This window comes from Nerophis ophidion, linkage group LG19, assembly GCF_033978795.1.
Source record: "Nerophis ophidion isolate RoL-2023_Sa linkage group LG19, RoL_Noph_v1.0, whole genome shotgun sequence".
Lineage (NCBI taxonomy): Eukaryota > Metazoa > Chordata > Actinopteri > Syngnathiformes > Syngnathidae > Nerophis > Nerophis ophidion.
Genome location: NC_084629.1, coordinates 5,281,663 through 5,304,036, shown reverse-complemented (window position 1 = coordinate 5,304,036; position 22,374 = coordinate 5,281,663). Strand labels below are relative to the sequence as shown.

Genomic DNA, 22,374 nt, shown 5'->3' with positions numbered 1-22,374 from the left:
TTTGGATTAGCGGCTGTCTCATTTGACCTTGATAAGACACGATATGCATTTCGCTCCATCGCGGTCTATTAATAAAAGTTACCATTAAACATCTATTGCACCCATGTTATTGTTATTCTATTCGGAGAATACATTTGACTTCTAATGCCATATATAGTTTGGTATTTTCTTAATTACATGCTAGTATGTATGTGTCAATGTAAGATTCAGCGATTAATTTGCAGTTACCATGAAATAATAATGATGATTCCAAATAATATCAAATAATGATAATACATTTCAATGGATTTATTGCTGTTGCCTTGGCAACAAGAAGGAAACCCTTTGCCCTTCTAGCCTCACGGCATAGGTTTGGACTCAACCATTTGGTTGTGATAGAGGGGTGTTGCTGGATGAAAACAAATAAAGCCGCTCAATGTGTAGATATTTTTGATACAATTAATACAAACGGTAATTTTTATATATTAGTTTTGCACTATACCTAATTTAAAATCTTTAAGGTGGATTATACGTTGTTTAAGTGTCGTATATTTTCCACACACACCCCCCATCCGTGTGACATCACATTGAAGCCCGTACAGTAAGCTGTCAATAGCTTGTTGCTCAAATCAGTGTAATGTCACAAAGTAATAGCTGTTGGGAATGACATCCGGTAGCCTTATAAGGCATTAAGTCGACATTTATTAAAACCACTCGGGCTTGTCGAGCGGGTCATTTCCGCCCAAATCGCACTCGCCGTGTCCGTGTGTCCGACTAGTCCGTGTTCGCCCTTCCTGCGGCGGGCAGCAGCGGCTCCATCCACGGCGATGAGGTAAGCAACTTCCGGAGCTAGCAGTTAGCATGTGGCTAAGTGCTCACATACAGGCGCAGCTTGCGGGATGTCAATTAAAATGCTGTCTTCGCAACACGCCCGATGTTAAACAATATCCAACTATAAAGAGGGCGGTGACGTTAAAATGATGACTGGCTTGTTGTCTTCGCCGACGTTATCTTATATAAAATGAAACGTCGTCGTTTTTTTTTTTTTTTTTCGAGAATGTTCCATGTGTAATCATTGTCTAAGTCTTACCAATGAAGCAGTGACTGTTTTCATCGAGGTTAAATTGTGCCCACGTTGATGAGTTGTACATTAACCGTTCTAGCCTTGCAGTTTTATTATTTAAAGGCCTACTGAAATGAGATTTTCTTATTTCAACGGGGATAGCAGGTCCGTTCTATGTGTCATACTTGATCATTTCGCAATATTGCCATATTTTTGCTGAAAGGATTCAGTAGAGAACGTCCACGATAAAGTTCGCAACTTTTGGTCGTTAATCAAAAAGCCTTTCCTCTACCGGAAGTAGCAGACGATGTGCGCGTGATGTCACCAGTTGTAGAGCTCCTCACATCCTCACATTGTTTACAATCATGGCCACCAGCAGCTAGAGCGATTCGGACCGGGAAATCGACAATTTCCCCATTAATTTGAGCGAGGATGAAAGATTCGTGGATGAGGATAGTGAGAGTGAATTAGATTAGATTAGATAAGATAGTGGGTTTCACGGGGGCAGAGGGGTTAGTGCGTCTGCCTCACAATATGAAGGTCCTGCAGTCCTGGGTTCAAATCCAGGCTCGGGATCTTTCTGTGTGGAGTTTGCATGTTCTCCCCGTGAATGCGTGGGTTCCCTCCGGGTACTCCGGCTTCCTCCCACTTCCAAAGACATGCACCTGGGGATAGGTTGATTGGCAACACTAAATTGGCCCTAGTGTGTGAATGTGAGTGTGAATGTTGTCTGTCTATCTGTGTTAGCCCTGCGATGAGGTGGCGACTTGTCCAGGGTGTACCCCGCCTTCCGCCCGATTGTAGCTGAGATAGGCGCCAGCGCCCCCCGCCACCCCAAAAGGGAATAAGCGGTAGAAAATGGATGGATGGATGGATAGATAAGATAGTACTTTATATATTCCGTCAGGAGAGTTCCTTCGGGAAAATTACAATTTTCAGCACAATCCCATTCAAGATCAGACAAACATTACAGGGAGACAGAACAGGATCGCTGACGGGTCTGCCGGCTTCCAGCGCCCCTTACAAAAAAGATGAGATACAGGGAAACAATGGGGGGAATGGGAGAAAAAAATTGAAGATTAAAATAAAATTAAATAAATCGGTTTTAGCCTGGGCCCTGGAGAGGAGTTGCAGACTGAGGCCAAGGGAAAAAAACAACTGACGGACTAGAAGAAGAAAAGAAAAAAGACGAGGCCAGTGGGAGCGATTCAGATGTTATTAGACATATTTACTAGGATAATTCTGGAAAATCCTTTATCTGCCTATTGTGTTACTAGTGTTTTAGTGAGATTATATAGTACCTGAAAGTCGGAGGGGTGTGGTGACCGCCAGTGTCTATGGTGGGAGGAGGTAATAGTCCGCAGCTGCTGCAGGAGGACGCAAGCTCCGCTCACAACCGATCCAACCTATTACCACAATTTTCTCACCGAAACCTGCCGGTTGACATGTGGTCGGGATCCATGTTCGCTTGACCGCTCTGTTCCATAGTAAAGCTTCACCTTCGGGAATTTTAAACAAGGAAACAACGGCTGTGTTTGTGTGGCTAAAGGCTAAAAGCTTCCCACCTCCATCTTTCTACTTTGACGTCTCCATTATTAATTGAACAAATTGCAAAAGATTCAGCAACACAGATGTCCAGAATACTGTGTAATTATGCGATTAAAGCAGACTACTTATAGCTTCCATCGGGCTGTCAAACACACGCATCATCATACCGCAACCTTTTCAACAGGACACTTTGCGGTAAATTTAAAATTGCAATTTAGTAAATTAAAAAGGCCGTATTGGCATGTGTTGAAATGTTAAGATTTCATCATTGTTATATAAACTATCAGACTGCGTGGTCGGTAGTAGTGGGTTTCAGTAGGCCTTTAAGCAAACGTCTAATTATTCAAAAATAATAATCCTGATTAGGTGTAAGTGTATGTTTTAGGCTGGCACGCTAATGCAGCGTAACATGTTCATATAAATGAATACTATAAGTATATATGTGTCATAACGTACGTGAATGTGCAGTCTTCCTGAGAACTGATAAAGGAAATGCCTTATTTGGTCATGGCAAATATGAAGTCCACCCCTGGTGTATTTGTTCTGCTGATGACATTTAGACGTATGAAGTGTACATTGAATACACTTACTGTCACACACACTTGAAAAGGATGTACATATATATATATATATATATATACGCACACACACACACACTATATTGTCAAAAGTATTTGGCCACCTGCCTTGACTCACATATGAACTTGAAGTGTCATCCCATTCCTAACCCATCCATCCATCCATTTTCTACCGCTTATTCCCTTTTGGTGTCGCGGGGCGCCCTCGCGCCTATCTCAGCTACAATCTGGCGGAAGGCGGGGTACACCCTGAACAAGTCGCCACCTCATCGCAGGGCCAACACAGATAGACAGACGACATTCACACTCACATTCACACACTAGGGCCAATTTAGTGTTGCCAATCAACCTATCCCCAGGTGCATGTCTTTGGAAGTGGGAGGAAGCCGGAGTACCCGGAGGGAACCCACGCATTCACGGGGAGAACATGCAAACTCCACACAGAAAGATCCCGAGCCTGGATTTGAACCCAGGACTGCAGGAACTTTGTATTGTGAAGCAGACGCACTAACCCCTCTGCCACCGTGAAGCCATTCCTAACCCATAGGGTTCAATATGATGTCGGTCCACCTTTTGCAGTTAATAGAGCTTCAACTCTTCCGGGAAGGCTGTCCACAAGGTTTGCGGAGTGTTTTTGTAGGAATTTTCCACCATTCTTCCAAAAGCGCATTGGTGAGGTCACACACCGATGTGGGTCGAGAAGACCTGGCTCTCAGTCGCCGTTCTAATTCATCCCAAAGGTGTTCTATCGGGTTCAGGTCAGGACTCTGTGCAGGCCAGTCAAGATCATCCGCACCAGACTCTGACATCCATGTCTTTATGGACTTTGCTTTGTGCATTGTTGCACAGTCATTTTTGGAAGAGGAATGGGCCCACTTCATACTGTTCCCATAAAGTTGGGAGCATGGAATTATCCAAAATGTTTTGGTATCCTGGAGTATTCGAAGTTCCTTTTACTGGAAGCACAAATCCTGAAGAACAACCCCACACCATAATCCCACCTCCACCAACTTTCTCCTGGCAACCTCCAAACCCAGACTGGTCCATCAGATTGCCAGATGGAAAAGCGTGATTTAATCATTCCAGAGAACGCGTCTCCACTGCTCTAGAGTCCAGTAGCAACGTGCTTCACACCTCTGCATCCGACGCTTTGCATTGGACTTGGTGATGTATGGCTTAGACACAGCTGATCGGCCATGGAAACCCATTCCATAAAGCTCTCTGCGTACTGTACGTGGGCTAATTGGAAGGGCACATGAACTTTGGAGCTCTGTAACAACCGACTGTGCAGAAAGTTGGCAACCTCTTCGCACTACGCGCTTCGGCATCCGCTCACCCCTCTCTGTCAGTTTACGTGGCCTACCACTTGGTGGCTGAGTTGCTGTTGTTCCCAAACTCTTCCATTTTCTTATAATAAAGCCGACAGTTGAATTTGGAATATTTAGGAGTGAGGAAATTTCACGACTGGATTTGTTGCACAGGTGGCAACCTATGACAATTCCATGTTGGAAATCACTGAGCTCCTGAGAGCGCCCCATTCTTTCATAAGTTTGTAGAAACAGTCTCCATGCCTAAGTGCTTGATTTTTACACCTGATTCTGGTCATTTGGATCGGTGGCTGAATACTTTGGGTAATATAGTGTATATTCTTTTAAATATGTTACACTTATGCATTCTTAATTTCCAGCAGCAAGGCATTCCGTCCTCCCTCCTCCTGCAAATATATTTTATTGACTTTTACAGATAAAATCACATTTGACAATCATACTTTCCTCACTCAGACCCTTCATACATGCACACATCCACTCATCCACACTCATGTGCACACTTGAGGAGAAAGGTGCCCTTGGGCTTTAACAACTCAAGGTTTACAGTATAGACCAGTGGTTCTTAACCTGGGTTCGATCGAACCATAGGGGTTCGGTGAGTCGGCCTCAAGGTTTTTTTTTTGATTGATTGATTGATACTTTTATTAGTAGATTGCACAGTTCAGTACATATTCCGTACAATTGACCACTAAATGGTAACACCCGAATAAGTTTTTCAACTTGTTTAAGTCGGGGTCCACGTTAATCAATTCATGGTTCGATGGAGGTCAAAACACCCGACTCATCTTGTAAATAAAAACTTCTCCCTATCAGCGTATTATGGATACGGCAGGAGCAGACGTCACACTGATTTGCAGGTGTGTAACTTGTTTTGAGTTTATGCACTGTGTTGGTTTTGTTGTTTGAACAAGGTGACGTTCATGTACAGTTCATTTTGTGCACCAGTAAAAAAAACCATGGTAACACTTTAGTATGGGGAACATATTCACCATTAATTAGTTGCTTATTAACATGCAAATTAGTAACATATTGGCTCTTAACTAGTCATTAAGTACTTATTAATGTCTTATTCTCGGCATGGCCTTATTATAACCCTAACCCTCTAACCCTAACCAATTAACTTTAAATTAAGTCTTTGTTACTTAGAATATGTTCCCCTAGTGTCCAAATAACTCTTAAACTAAGTCTCTGTTACTTAGAGTATGTTCCCCATACTAAAGTGTTACCAAAAACATAAAATTGTATATATAACTGTCTTGAAATTGAAAAAATAAAATAATTTTTCACTAAAGAAGGGTTCCGTGAATGCGCATATGAAACCGGTAAGGTTTGGTACCTCCAACAAAGTTAAGAACCACTGGTATAGACATTATTAGGAAAAAGTACCCAGATATTGTATATATCCATTCATTCCGCACTGGCTCAGGATCAGCCGACGATCCAGACCATAGCAAGATGGATGAATATTCCTCGGCATCAAGGATCCTCAGGAAGTGATCACGAGATTACCTCCCAGGGACCTCCCCGCTGTTCACACTTAAAAAAGAAGAAGAAAGTCAGATTGTTGTGGCTTGATCAGATGCAAAAAAGCAAGTAAGCCAAGACAAAACCATATCAAAAGTGACACAAAAAAGCAATGGTAGTGTGGGAACAATACACAAAATAATAACAATAATAAAAAAGGAATACAACTGCAAAAAAGATACGACAATTATTTTTTTACTTCCTCTCCTCCCGTTCTTCTATCCGTCCTCCCTTCTGAAGGAAGTTTTATTCCAGCCAGCAGTGTTTTGCTGCAAGCTGTTTATCCGGCTTTCACTCTTGACTGTGTATTCTGTTCTCCTTTCCCATTGGCTAATCCCACACTGGGAGGGCCTTCCAGGCAGGAAGGGGGGGAAGGCTGGGAATGTTGCAGCCTGGAGTTCATGGGACGCTCTGGTTTCACTGTTGTTGAGGAGAAAATGTCCAGAGTACAGATACTTTAGGTAAAGAGATGGATCGGCTTTGACCGTGCGTATCTTTTAAAGGTTTTTTTCCCCCCCAATCCTACATTTGGAAGTGCTGCCTTTAAGTGAGAGCACTAAGGTAGGTTGGCTGGACTCATTTCCTGACTTATGTGCCCAAAGGAATGTTCTCTTGTGTGCGATGGGATTTCACGATGGCATGCGACAGTAAGGTCTTAGTCCACGATCAGCCAAATCTTAAGCCTAATTCAGTCTTGATGTTAGCTACGCCCTATTTTCCACTAGAGTAACTTCTTACAATACACTTTAAAATACCACAAATACATTTTTTCCAGTGGAACTGTCAACTTCCTGTGTGTGTCAAGACAAAGTGTAGAGGACTGTGCATCCTGTCCCGTGTTTGACTAAGTCACATAGTCTTTAGACTTTGTCTTAACCTAAAGTAAACCTACTTGACGCACTACTGTGAAGGGTGTCTAATTGTGGCACACCCAGTCACAATTAATGGGACATTGTTGCCTTTTATTTGACGTCCTACTACGCTTGTAGCCTGTGGTTCTCATAAAGTTCCCAATGGCTTTTCTTTACTCAACTGCAGAAGTGTCCATGTGTTTATTAGGGGTAAAGATTCAATTAGGGAGAACAACAAATACATTTTTAAAATAACCTACAAGTTATATAAATGATTGTTGCATTTTGTGGAATTTGCTGCCGATGTTAGGATTAGTGATTAGTCTTAATTAGGGATGGGCACCCAATTCTTTACTTCTTTTAGCACTGACCGAATTTCGCTGGTAGGCTACTACTGATTACAAATTTGCATAAAATCAAACGATACCATATTTTAATAACTTTTTTGCCACATGAGATCACTGCACCGGGTCAACTTATTTGGCGGACAAACAGGCGTATTCGTGGCAAACTGCCTCAAGGTAATGATACAGTTTTCCATGCAAACAAAGCAAGCATGCTCTAAAGCAGGGGTCAGGAACCTTTTTGGCTGAGAGAGCCATGAAAGCCAAATATTTAAAATCGTATTTCCGTGAGAGCCATATAATATTTTATTACCACTGAATACAACTACAAGCGTGCATTTTTAAGTAAGATCAACATTTTCAGAGTATAATAAGTCTCATATTCTTTTTAATGACATTGGTATTCTGAAGCTAACCGATAATAAATACAATTCTTCTTACCATTAATGCGATTTCTTGAACAGGTGCGGTAGAAAACGGATGGATGGATTAAAATGCAATCCATTGCTTTCGTCCTCTCCGAGGTTCTCATAGTCATCATTGTCACCGACGTCCCACTGGGTGTGAGTTTTCCTTGCCCTTATGTGGGCCTAACGAGGATGTCGTAGTGGTTTGTGTTGTGGTTTGTGCAGCCCTTTGAGACACTAGTGATTTAGGGCTATATAAGTATAAGTAAACATTGATTGATTATTTTGAACATCTTCTCTAACACTGATTACCAGCGGAACTATTCATTACTTATCGTGTTAAGCAAATATTTATCTGAGAGCCAGATGCAGTCATCAAAAGAACCCCATTTGCCTCGAGAGCCATAGGTTCCCTACCCCTACTCTAAAGTAAGGCTCCACTTTTCAAAACAGACTGGCTCGATGTGAATTTCCATTGGATATTCCATATACAGTGCATGCTATTTATTAGAATTAGAGATATTACATGATTTCAACACCTCCAAAGTTGGTAATGAAAACCACAACTATGATTTACATCAGAATCAAACAGCTATTGTGTAATAGGTACAAAACTTGGGGCCTGATCTCGGCGCTGGACCTTGTGTGCAAACTAGAGCTGGCTGATTATATGATTTTGATCCTTGATCGCGATTAAATCGAGTTTGATCATGGCGAATAGCTCTTTGCATATTTCCTCGATCGAACATGGCAGAAAAGTCTGTTAGAAATAGTAAACAGTAGGGAAGCAACGATGCTTGGTATTATCCTGCACGGAACAATCCACCTTTATTGACTGTAATCCCGTGTGTGTGATCTTTACTTTCACTATCTTCTGCAGCTCACTAGTAATCCTGCCCCAAATGTGGACTGGCAGGCACTCAGAGAACGTCTATGTGACTGTTTTGGTACCGACTAGGAGAATCAACACACTAGGGTTGTACGGTTTACTGGTATTAGTATAGTACCGCGATACTAATTAATCATATTCAGTACCATACGGCCCTGCGCCCACATCATCGTCACATCGTGTCATTGCTGGTTTACGAGTAGATGAGCATGTTCGGCAGCACACAATCACGGAGTACTTACACACATACACAGTGTGTAGAAAGAAAATGGAGAACGGACGCATTTCCGCTTAAAAACTAACGATAAAGGTGAAGTTATAACATTGAAACGCCCATCGAAAGAAGTGCTTTAAGACATGGTAAGCTAGCTAGCGGCTAAAGTCCAGCCCCAGTTGGCAGTGTTGTAGCTACTTCTAAATCACAAATCCTTGTCTCCATGGCAACAAATAAAGTACGTTTCTTACAAGTATCATCCCTGCAGGATGAGGAATCTCTAAACATGCTTCACTACACACCGTAGCTCACCGGCGTCAACATGTAAACAAACACCTTTGGTGGATCTACACCTAACATCCACTGTAATGATATCGAGCACAGGCGCGTATCTAGTCGATACTACTATGATTCTTTTTTTTTTTTTTTTTTTTTTTTAATTCATATAATGTTTATAAACTCAGGAAATATGTCCCTGGACACATAAGGACTTTGAATATGACCAATGTACTATCCTTTAACGACTTGGTATCGGATTGATGCCCAAATTTGTGGTATCATACAAAACTAATGTAAAGCATCCAAACAACGGAATGATACATTATTATTACATTTTAACAGAAGTGTTGATAGAACATGTTAAAAGAGAAAGTAAGTATTAACAGTGAATTAACAAGTAGATTAATAATACATTTTCTACCACTTGTCCTTAGTAATTTTGACAAAATAATGGAAAGGAAAATGACACAATATGTTACTGCATGCCCCAGCAGACTAAATTAAGAGCCTTTGTTTGTTTACTTACTACTAAAAGACAAGTTTTATAGTATGTCCACTATTTTAAGTAAGGACAAACTTGCAATAAGAAACATATGTTTAATGTACCGTAAGATTTTTTTGTTAAAATAAAGCCAATATTGCAATTTTTTTGTGGCCCCCTTTATTTAGAAAAGTATTGAAAAGTACCGAAAAGTATCGAAATAATTTTTGGTACAGCTACCAAAATGTTGGTGTCGGGACAACACTACAACACACCCACTAATTAAATCAGAAAAAGCATTTTTATATATAAATATGTTTTAATCAGATTTTTTGTTTATGTGTCTGGAATGATTCCACTCCTCTAATATAACGTGCCCTAAAAAAATATGTCCCTGTTGTTGGAGTAACAAACACAACTGTACCTGTATTAAAAAAAACACTCTGTGTTCTTTTTGTTTGTTTGTGGATAAAAAAACATTTTGTTCCTGAAATAATCATGAAACTGGTTTTATTTGTTGGTACACAAATAAAAACATAACGTCAAATTTAAACTGCACTTTAAACAAACTATTTTCATTCAATATAAGACACAGAATTTGAGTTTTAAATACTCCACTATCTGGGTCACCGCTTGTTTGACAAAACACAGGTGAGAAGTACTGATGCATACAAGTAATCAAAGAATATAAATAATAATTTCTCATTAAAAGTGTTGTATAGTAAATGATCATTTGAAATAAAAGTCTTATAGTATTTCCAACACCAATTATACGTTGTTTACTGCAGAATGTTTGTAATGACAAGCCAAAAAAAAAAAAAATAACTGAGAGGGAAAAAAATTGTTCTTTTTACCCTTACAAAATGTACCTAAAAAGAAGCAAAACGATGGCCCTAAATCAGTTGTGATATTAATAGAGTTTGGATGATATGAAAAAATTAATTGTGATCTTTTTTTTTTCTTGCCACATCGCCAAACTAGTGCAAACTATAAAGTTGTGGTTAAAATTAATGGGTGCCTTGCGTGTGATCTACTAAGACTGTGTGTACAATGGGTAACAACTGCAAACATGGTGCAGACCGCCTTATTTAAATGAAGTGTTTGCATGTCCTACTTGCTGTCAACATGGAGACACTCCTTACTGCACGTTCATGTTATCAAGCTCCTACCTTTGTCTAGACATTTTAGAAGCAGTCCATCTACAATGGAGCCCTGTTTTTTTTTAGCGCGCCAAAGGTGCACGCTCGCATTTAGAGCTGCGAGCGTGCACTCCAGACGTAATACATGGATTTTGCAAGAAGCTTTTTTCATACAGTATGTATTAAAAAAACAAAACAATGTCATTACAAAAAATGCGAGCATACACAAAAATGCATCAATTTTTTTTTAATCAGCCCCTTAAGACATCCGTCAGCTATAAAATTAGAAAATGATATTGCTGAATAGACAGTATGTCTAATACTTTTTATTTTATGACAGTCCATTTATGTTGACGGGCTTCACGGTGGAAGAGGGGTTAGTGCGTCTGCCTCACAATACGAAGGTCCTGCAGTCCTGGGTTCAATTCCAGGCTGAGGATCTTTCTGTGTGAGGTTTGGATGTTCTCCCCGTGAATGCGTGGGTTCCCTCCGGGTACTCCGGCTTCCTCCCACTTCCAAAGACATGCACCTGGGGATAGGTTGATTGGCAACACTAAATTGGCCCTAGTGTGTGAATGTGAGTGTGAGTGTTGTCTGTCTATCTGTGTTGGCCCTGCGATGAGGTGGCGACTTGTCCAGGGTGTACCCCGCCTTCCGCCCGATTGTAGCTGAGATAGGCGCCAGCGCCCCCCGTGACCCCGAAAGGGAATAAGCGGTAGAAAATGGATGGATGGATTTATGTTGACAAGCTTATGTAGGACAAAGCACAATCGCCTTCTTTCTCAAAGCCATTTCTGCACAACTGCCCGTTTGCACGGATGAAAAAAAGCGGCCGCAGAACAGTTTCATCCATGATGAATCACACTATGTGTGCTAAATAATTGTATCTGCATGTTCTCCTTCCAGTATGATGGGCGTTCTGTTAATCAGCATACAATATATTCATGAAGACAGACAAGCTAAATGGATTGTGCTCTCTATTTTGCTCACTTAAGAGACACACTCTTCTGTGTGAGCTATACATATTGCACGTGTTTTAATATACGCACACCTTTAGTAGATCAGGCCCTAAGAGTGTAAACACTTTGTAGAGTGCAACAAAAGACAAGACTGGCACAAAGGCCTCGGCCAATATTCAGTAAATCAAATAATAAACGAAAATGAACTTGATCGTTTTGCTGGCATCGATAAATTGTCATGTCTGTGTGTTTTGATTTCTTTGTTTTTTTGCTTTCAAATAAGGCACAGGAGGGTTCAGTCCGTGCATTCCTCTAAGCACCTGGGTGTGTTTTGTTAAATAGAAGAATTAAATGATCGAAGTGAACCCTCTTGTCAATCATCCATAATCTTTTTTTCTGTGGGTGGAGGCGGGGTGGAGACTGTTAATTAAAGCACTCTTGGTTCAGCGACAGCACCTCGCGAGTCGCTAGTTAGAAGCACCGTAAAGTGACCAAAATTAGGAGGCGAAAGATGACTGCAAAATAAAATGTCACTTAGTGGGAGTATTGCAGCTCCAAACCCAATGAGGAGGATGAGCCCATCAACGAGGTCAATATGGCAATTTTTCGGGAAAATGATGGCAACAAGAAAACGAACCATCCGACAGGTTTTCCAATTAATAATACCTCTTACATATTTATTGAAGTGCAAGTTGCTAACACATTGAGTGTCCATTCTAATTTTATGGATAGTTTACAATTGGGGTGCACTACTTGGCTGTGACCAGTAGAGGTGCTGCGGATTCAGTCTCAACTAGTTTGCTGCCAAAACAACATAACACGTAATGTCAACTAGAGCTAGGTGATACATAGAATATACTCGAGTTTGTAAGAAAAATCGATATATTTTTAAACAAGATATGAATTAAGAAAATATAATATCAATATAATGTATTTCGCGTTAAAATGACCAAACGCCGCTTATTTGTTGTGTTCCTTGTTCTCCCCCACTTCCCTCCATGGTCTACTAACCCCCTCCCCTTCCTCCTTCCAAGACATGCTTGCACGTATAAGAACATCCAGGATTGGTTGGTTGTTTTCTATGATGAGTCACAATTGGTTGAGATTAGGCCAATCAAAGGCAACATCGGGCAGGTCATGGAACCAGGAAGGGAAATCACAACATATTTCCCAAATGACTTGATTGATTGATTGAAACTTTCATTAGTAGAATGCACAGTACAGTATATATTCCGTACAATTGACCACTAAATGGTAACACCTGAATAAGTTTTTCAAGTTGCTTAAGTCGGGGTCCACGTAAATCAATTCATGGTACAACAAGAGACAAGAGAGTCGTAGAAGAGAAGAGGGAATTTTCAAGTGGGCGATTTATATATTAAAAAAAATAGTGGAAGATGGCAGAGGGATTCTCTTCTTTAGATTTTTCTTTTAGCGATGTAGACGACGTCCAGGAAACCCACAAAGCGTCTACTTGGCCACATTTGGTCAAATGTATGCATCTGGATAACACATTCATTTGTGTCGTTTACCATTTAAGCCCAAATCAAAACTGGAAGAGGTGGCATACACATTTAAGAACACACATGATTGTGGCAGACGTGATGAATTTTGCAACAATATAGCCAGTCTAAATGCGATATTTAATTTTCATTGGTGTTTTACAACAAGACAGCAGCTGACATTTTGTTAGGTATTTCTACTGTTTATATTTCAACGTTGAATCATTTTGAAACAAACAACAAGATCATAGTCTCACAATTAAGTCAAGTCACTTACTTGGTACTGACCAGAACCGTACGTGTGTGACAGTCCATTACATCGTCGACTGGGAATTAAAAAGCGCCTGCCTGCAAGTGTATTTTTTATCTGAGTTTGATACATTTTGTATTATTTTTTATTTTTATTATTATTTGTCTTAATGAAATTAAACAATGGATGTCCGCTAACTTTTTGCAACTCAACGCCAAAAAAACGGAAATGCTGATTATCGGTCCTGCTAGACACCGACCTCTATTTAATAATACAACTCTAACATTTGACAACCAAACAATTAAACAAGGCGACGCGGTAAAGAATCTGGGTATTATCTTCGACCCAACTCTCTCCTTTGAGTCACACATTAAAAGCGTTACTAAAACGGCCTTCTTTCATCTCCGTGATATCGCTAAAATTCACTCCATTCTGTCCACTAAAGATGCTGAGATCATTATCCATGCGTTTGTTACGTCTCGTCTCGATTACTGTAACGTATTATTTTCGGGTCTCCCCATGTCTAGCATTAAAAGATTACAGTTGGTACAAAATGCGGCTGCTAGACTTTTGACAAGAACAAGAAAGTTTGCTCACATTACGCCTGTACTGGCTCACCTGCACTGGCTTCCTGTGCACTTAAGATGTGACTTTAAGGTTTTACTACTTACGTATAAAATACTACACGGTCTAGCTCCATTCTATCTTGCCGATTGTATTGTACCATATGTCCCGGCAAGAAATATGCGTTCAAAGGACTCCGGCTTGTTAGTGATTCCCAAAGCCCAAAAAAAGTCTGCGGGCCATAGAGCGTTTTCCGTTCGGGCTCCAGTACTCTGGAATGCCCTCCCGGTAACAGTTCGAGATACCACCTCAGTAGAAGCATTTAAGTCTCACCTTAAAACTCATTTGTATACTCTAGCCTTTAAATAGACTCCCTTTTTAGACCAGTTGATCTGCCGTTTCTTTTCTTTTTCTCCTATGTCCCACTCTCCCTTGTGGAGGGGGTCCGGTGCGATCCGGTGGCCATGTACTGCTTGCCTGTGTATCGGCTGGGGACATTTCTGCGCTGCTGATCCGCCTCCGCTTGGGATGGTTTCCTGCTGGCTCCGCTGTGAACAGGACTCTCGCTGCTGTGTTGGATCCGCTTTGGACTGGACTCTCGCGACTGTGTTCGATCCATTATGGATTGAACTTTCACAGTATCATGTTAGACCCGCTCTACATCCATTGCTTTCGTCCTCTCCAAGGTTGTCATAGTCATCATTGTCACCGACGTTCCACTGGGTGTGAGTTTTCCTTGCCCTTATGTGGGCCTACCGAGGATGTCGTAGTGGTTTGTGTTGTGGTTTGTGCAGCCCTTTGAGACACTAGTGATTCAGGGCTATATAAGTAAACATTGATTCATTGATTGATTGATTTGCACAGGTATGTTATTTATTTTACGTAGAAGGAATATTTTTCTATTTCATTTATGTTATGTTTTCTGTGCTACTTTAACAGTTTATTTTCTGTGCTGTTAATACACATCCTGACTAACTGGGTTAATAAAAGTGCCACTGACTGCTTACAGTACTGTTGTCATTCACTTAAATTTCAGTGTATTTTGCTCAAATATGAATATTCTATATAAATATTGTTCACCGGAAAATATATTGAGATATATATCAAATATCGAGTTTAAGTAAAAATATATCAAAATGTACTTTTTCGTCCATATCGCCCAGCCCTAATGTCAACTATGGCTGTCTGGTTTTTGTGGCTTTATACAAAGCATTTAATGCTAGATTGTTGAAGTAGTCATTTATTTCAAATGAAAGTAAGCTACATTATACAGAAAATTCATGTTGTTTTTTGGCCCTGCAATTTTCTCCTCCAAAAAGGGCACTCTATTACTTGTCAGTAGATCTCTATGATTTGATCACTGATTAAATATTAAGCAGTTTTACACATTCTCTATAAACCCTATTTTAAATGTCAGTTTTGCTGATGCCATGTCTGCTCCTGCTCTGCAGACAGTATTAGTTCATTCAAACAGCTTATCTTAATCAACCTAGTTTATTAGGCAAGTGTTTGTTGGAAGCAATGCATTTTTTTTTTTGCTTAAACAGACAACAGATTCATCAGTCATTTTATGTCAATATTCATTCCAACATGCCAGCTATATGAGGCAATTAGAAGAGCCTGATTAAATCTATTTTGTCTGTGCGAAACGTGCATACTGAACACATCATATTTTGTTGCTCGAACGGGTGGAGATTTGTAACGGTTAGCTGTTGTAATGAATTTGTACATATCTTGCTTTCTCTACCCTTTATTATGGACTTTATGAAAGCACTGTATGTGTGCCTGAGGACAAAGAGTGTAACAGTTACGCTCAAACTAACAACATGTGATCACAACGGGGCTGTTGTAAAGATAATTACAAATATTGACTAAATCTTAGAGCTGGGTTTTTATTGCGCTTTCAGCCACAATCAATTTATGTCGACACATCCGTGTATATGTGTCACTCTAAATTGCTCGGCAATTTGTTGATGATATTGTGAAGTACACAATTATTTGATGTTAATTTTGATCAAAGAACAGAGTGTAATATTTTACAAAGTGTTTTAAGTTCTGAAAAACAACAACACACATTTACTGTCAAAAATCAAATTTCCTGGTCCACTTTTGATTGAAAGGGATTTTTATTAGGGGTCTATTCTTTGTTGTAGGTGGAATTGCGGTGTAAAGAGATAGTCATTGACTATCATTAAATCTACCGCATTTTCTTCAAATTAACATCCGCCTGTCCGACTTAACACACCAATAAGCTTGTTAATAGATGTATATTACAACTCTTTTGTTATAGTATGTGGGACAATGCACATTAATGGACATATAAAATGTTATTGTGCCAGATGGTAGCCAACGGCTAATATTTCATGCTCATTTTTTTGCTGTTTTTCAATCCAATCCAATCCACTTTATTTAAATAGCACATTTAAACAACAATAACGTTTCCAAAGTGCTGCACAGCCATGTTAAAAACAATATTATGCTCCACCAATGACTGAATAAAACAAAAAATGAGTACAAATAAAACCAATAAAAACAATATAAAAACAAATATGATTAAAAACCATTTTAAAAGGTAAAATCAATTAAAACAGTAAAATAAAAATCAAAGTGTATAAAAAACACAGAGGACAACAGAGAACAGAGGACCACACAACTCACGTAGTGTTAAAAGCCAAAGAATAAAAGTGGGTCTTAAGACGCGACTTAAAACACTCCACTGTGGAAGCAGTTTGAACATGGAGCGGCAGAGTGTTCCAGAGCTTAGGACCGACCACAGAGAAGGCCCTGTCTCCCCTGGTCTTAAGTCTGGTCTTGGGCACCACTAGCTGGAACTGGCTCTCGGACCTCAGAGCGCGTGCAGGGATGTAAATTTGGATGAGGTCCGAGATGTATTGAGGTGTCAGTCCATGTAAAGATTTAAAAACAAACAGCAATGGTTTAAATTCAATTCTAAAATGAACAGGGAGCCAGTGCAAACTCTGAAGAATTGGTGTTATACGCTGGCGTTTCCTGGCCTTTGTTAAAAGTCGTGCTGCCGCGTTCTGGACTAACTGCAACCGGGAGAGAGCTTTTTGGCTAATGCCAGCATAAAGTGCATTGCAGTAGTCCAGGCCACTTGAAATAAAAGCATGCACGACTTGTTCAAAAAGGTTAAAAGATAAAAACGGTTTAACCTTTACTAAAAGACGAAGGTGATAAAAACACGATTTTAAAACGCCATTGACTTGTTTGTCTAGTTTAAAATGGCTGTCTATAGTGACGCCAAGGCTGGTGACTTTGGGACGCACATCATTTTGCAATGGTCCCAAGTCAGTGAGGGCCGGACCAAAAACTAAAATTTCCGTTTTTCCCTCATTCATTATTAAAAAATTCTGGGCTAACCAAGCCTTGACGTCACATAGACAGTTAAGAAGGGGTGTAAGGGGGCCGTGGCTTTTTGAAATCGGCATATAAATTTGGCAGTTATCTGCATAAAAGTGATAAAACACTCCATGTTTTTATCTGCCACACGTAGAAAGCCGGTGCGTGAAAATAACACTAAAGCGGTGCCTGGTGGAAAAAAGATTGGGGAACTCTGGATTACAGGATCCATTCTAAATGTTCTATATTTATAATTTTGTTTTGAGAATGTTCCAGGTTGTTTGACGTTCTTTACAATTGTGCTATAGGATCAGGGATATGAACACTGTATGTTTATAACACTAAGATTATCTATAGCCTGTTGCACGTTCTTGTATCAATTTTGTTGCCAGAAAATAACTCTTAATGTATTTGTATCCAGCTGTATTTACTTTTAAAAGATCAATGGGCAAGTACCGTATTTTTCGGACTAGAAATTGCCGTTTTTTTCTCATAGTTTGGCCAGGGGTGCAACTTAGGAGCGAATTATGTGTGAAATTATTAACACATTACCATAAAATATCAAATAATATTATTTATCTCATTCACGTAAGAGACTAAATGTATAAGATTTCATGGGATTAAGCGATTAGGAGTGACAGATTGTTTGGTAGACGTGTAGCATGTTCTATATGTTATAGTTATTTGAATGACTCTTACCATAATATGTTAGGTTAACATAGCAGGCACGTTCTCAGTTGGTTATTTATGCGTCATATAATGTACACTTATTCAGCCTGTTGTTCACTATTCTTTCTTTACTTTAAATGGCCTTTCAAATGTCTATTCTTAGTTTTGGGAATTTATCAAATAAATTTCCCCCAAAAGTGCGATTTATACTCCAGTGCGACTTATATATATCTTTTTCCTTCTTTATTATGCATTTTCGGCCGGTGCGACTTATACTCCGGAGCGACTTATAGTCCGAAAAATATGGTAATCATGTTTTTTTTTTATGTCTTTTAGCTCACCAACCTAATGTGCCTTTGAGAAGAAGTCGGTTGCTGCACATGGAAACCCCGTTTTTTTCTTGGGGCCAGCGAAAAGATCACAGCTTACCTTGGGGCCGCTTTTCTGCACACCATCAAAGTTAAGTAATGGTCTGAAAAAGCAAGCAGCCTTGCAGAGTTTCCAAAGAAAAGCCAATGACTGGCGGTATCTGACTGATGGGTCATCTCCGCCTCAGTGACCCTCCATCTGATCCTTCTGCTCCAGCTAATGGAGCACTCATAAGCTTGTTTTAGGAGAGGACTTTGAGCACACATCCAAATCCTGTGATCTGCCTTCTGCTTTCGGCACACCGAGATTGTCTTATAATAATAAAAAGCGGTTTATGATCGACATTGACATGGCGTCGCTGAACCTTGCATCGGGAAGAGACACAAAATGGCTCACCCTGGAGGTGTGTCGACAGTTTCAACGGGGAAATTGTTCACGCAGCGATGAGGAGTGCAAATTTGCTCATCCGCCAAAGAGCTGCCAAGTGGAAAACGGGAGGGTCATCGCCTGCTTTGACTCGCTAAAGGTAAGAAGAGCACGTTGTTCAGTTTCAAATGGTTGTCAGAATTGGCCCCCGTAGCCGGGCTCTCCAAGATGTTTTGCTTTGTGCGCTAATGGCATCTGCTTGCCATGTGATCCTGCAATGAGCATCCCATGACTGTCATAAGCGGCAAACATCCACCACTGACCTCCCTCAGGATGTATTGTTAGCAACACTGCTCTTGAGGTCACGACTATTAAGACACCTAAAAGCCTTTATGTATTGATCTCACAAGCCCTCTAAACATACATTCTGGTGACAACCTTAGGGACATTTTGTAAAAATTCCACACTCAAATGCACAAATAGATACAGGGTTTCCCCCAGAGTGTCATTATACATGTGGCGTAGGGGGCGTGGCTAGAAGCATAATCAATATGAACTTGTCATATAATTTGCACAAACAACGGTGATGCATATATTTTCTTTAGAAAGGCAAAGAAAAAGTTAAAGGCTTACTGAAATGAAATGTTCTTATTTAAACGGGGATAGCAGGTTCATTCTATGTGTCATACTTGATCATTTCGTGATATTGCCATATTTTTGCTGAAAGGATTCAGTAGAGAACATCGACGATAAAGTTCGCAACTTTTGGTCTCTAATAAAAAAGCCTTGCCTGTAGCGGAAGTAGCAGACGATGTGCGTGTGACGTCACCGGTGTGAGGGCTCCTCACATTGTTTATAATGGGAGCCTCCAGCAGTAAGAGCTATTTGGACCGAGAAAGCGACAATTTCCCCATTAATTTGAGCAAGGATGAAAGATTCTTGGATGAGTAAAGTTAGTGAGGCCCTAAAAAAAAGAAAAAAAAGAAAAAGCGACGGCTCCGGGCGGCGGCAGTGGTTGCATTTCAAACACATTTACTAGGATAATTCTGGAAAATCCCTTATCTGCTTATTGTGTTAATAGTATTTTAGTGAGATTAGATGAGTAAAGTCATACCTGAAAGTTGGATGGCTGCGGTGAACACCAGTACGTGTCTCTCAGAGAAGCCGATGAGGAGCCAAGATCACAGCTGCCTTTTTGAGCTGCAGGATGAGGTCGCCGAATATTCCGCTCTAGTCTCCGGTAAGAGCTGACTTAATATTACAATTTTCACATCCAAAAACTTGCTGGTAGAGAAACATTTTTGCTTGACCGCTGTGTTGTAAAAGCTTCACAACAAAAACAAAGACACACCGGCTGTGTCTCGGTGCTAACGGCAGCTGCAATCTACCACTTTCCACCAACAGCATTCTTATTTGTAGTCTCCATTATTAATTGAACAAATTGCAAAAGATTCAGCAACACAGATGTCCGAATTACTGTGTAATTATGCGATGAAAAGAGACGACTTTTAGCCGTAAGTGGTGCTGAGCTAAAAGGTCCTCTCCAACCAATAACGTTACAAACACGCGTTATCATTCCGCGACGTTTTCAATAAGAAACCCCGCGGGAAATTTAAAATTGTAATTTAGTAAACTAAACCGGCCGTATTGGCATGTGTTGCAATGTTAATATTTCATCATTGATATATAAACTATCAGACTGTGTGGTGGGTAGTAGTGGCTTTCAGTAGGCCTTTAAACATCTGTTACAGGCCGAAAGTTTGGACACACCTTCTCATTCAATGTGTTTTCTTTATTTTCATGAGAATTCACATTGTACATTGTCACTGAAGGCATCACAACTATGAATGAACACACGTGGAGTTATGTACTTAACAAAAATGGTGAAATAACTGAAAACATGTTTAGTACTCTAATTTCTTCAAAATAGCCACCTTTTCCTCTGATTACTTTTTGGCACACTCTTGGCGTTCTCTCGATGAGTTTCAAGAGGTAGTCACCTGAAATGGTTTTCACTTCACAGGGGTGCTTAAAACTCATCAAAATGCAAAGAGAGTGCAAAGCAGCAATCAGAGCAAAGATTGGCTATTTTGAAGAGACTAGAATTAAAAACATGTTTTCAGTTATTTTACCTTTTTTTTGTTAAGTACATAACTCCACGTGTGTTAATTCATAGTTTTGATGCCTTCAGTGACAATTTACAATGTCATGAAAATAAAGAAAACTCATTGAACGAGGTGTGTCCAAACTTTTGGCCTGTACTTTATATACTTTCCTATATCGTGTTGCTCCATTTTTCCATTGTTGCTGTTTATTGTACATCGTACTTTGTTGAGAATTTTTAAAGACTTCTTCAATCTTTTTAGTGACTTGTGCTTTTTTGAAAACGACTAGCAACAAATATAGCATTTTTTATTTCATTATTAGAGACTGTACTTGTGTTTGGAGACTCTTTTTTTTTTACATGTCTGCGACCAACAGCGAGGGCTTCAGCGAGCCTGACGTCACACTTGCTTGGCGCCTTTGCTCCAGTCTTTCTCTCTTTAAAAGCCGCCGTTTTCCTCCTAATATTTGCACATTGCACAATTAGTAGATTTCTGTCCGCGGGCATATCTCAGATTTATTAAAGTACGTCTTTAATGAAGACGTGCTGTCTCCGCTCCAGACATGACATGGGTTCGATTATCGGCAATAGCAGCTTTTGAATGTGTTTTATCAATGTAAACATTACGTTTTATAAAGTAACGCGTTCTGTATTTATTAATTTTTCACTGGCCACCAGAAACCAATAGCTGGAAGATAGAGAAGTTTTGTCAAGAACAAACAGAATCACTTAAAACAAAACAAAAAAACATGAACCTCTGTTCTGTACATCATTGTCCAGGTTACATTATATTGTCATCCTCCTCTTTATGCTATTTCCATACACCTCTATTTATATTCAAGAGCTCTAGCTTAGTTGTTAGCATGGCTTATTGCATCCTACTACGGTATAATGTAGCATGGTTTGCTTTTCTTTGTCCTCAAGTAATAATCATACTTGTAAGAAAACAGTGTATCTGCTGCCATGGAGGCGAGGATTGAAGGACGTTTAGTCAATCTGCTACATTGCGTTAAGGATGCATTGATTCTTTTGTCAAATTTGAGGGACACACCGACACAGCTATAACATGTCATCAACATCCATTATCACAACATAACAATAGTGTTAAAAGCAGTCTATTGTCAACCAAATTTATATTGTATATAGTCTGTATCTTGCAACCCTAGTATCTATTCATGTTCTGTAGTGTTTATTTTATCATCCAAATTTTTGGGCCACTCGTATATTACCGTATTTTCTGGACTATAGAGCCCACCGGACAGTAAGCCACAGACATACTATATATTTTGTTTAATGTGTTATTTATACACAAACATTTTGTAAATGTTTATTTAAATACTTAATTGTTTCCAAATGGTGTCTGTAACAATGCAGTAAAATGGTTGATCTAACAACAGAAGTCATCGCAGCTGCGAAGCTAGCTCTCCAATCAGCTAAACATACTCAATAATTTTTGATTGATTGATTGATACTTTTATTAGTAGATTGCACAGTTCAGTACATATTCCGTACAATTGACCACTAAATGGTAACACCCGAATACGTTTTTCAACTTGTTTAAGTCGGGGTCCACGTTAATCAATTCATGGTACAAATATATACTATCA

General features: G+C 39.8%; 1 protein-coding gene across 10 annotated transcripts in view; it reads left to right on the top strand.

Moving 5' to 3' along the window:
* The first annotated feature begins 558 nt into the window (after positions 1 to 558).
* The window catches only part of LOC133537897 (muscleblind-like protein 2a), a 48,832-nt gene continuing 27,016 nt past the window's right edge, over positions 559 to 22,374 (top strand). For 3 of the 10 annotated variants that reach the window (XM_061879040.1, XM_061879041.1, XM_061879038.1), the window contains exons 1-2: positions 6,369 to 6,581; positions 18,265 to 18,823. In XM_061879040.1, the coding sequence (XP_061735024.1) occupies positions 18,632 to 18,823 (192 nt within the window). In that variant the 5' untranslated portion in view covers positions 6,369 to 6,581; positions 18,265 to 18,631. Of the gene's footprint in view, positions 812 to 6,358; positions 6,582 to 18,264; positions 18,824 to 22,374 lie in introns of those variants that run through there. The other 7 variants (XM_061879037.1, XM_061879032.1, XM_061879033.1 and 4 more) reach the window with 6 other exon arrangements.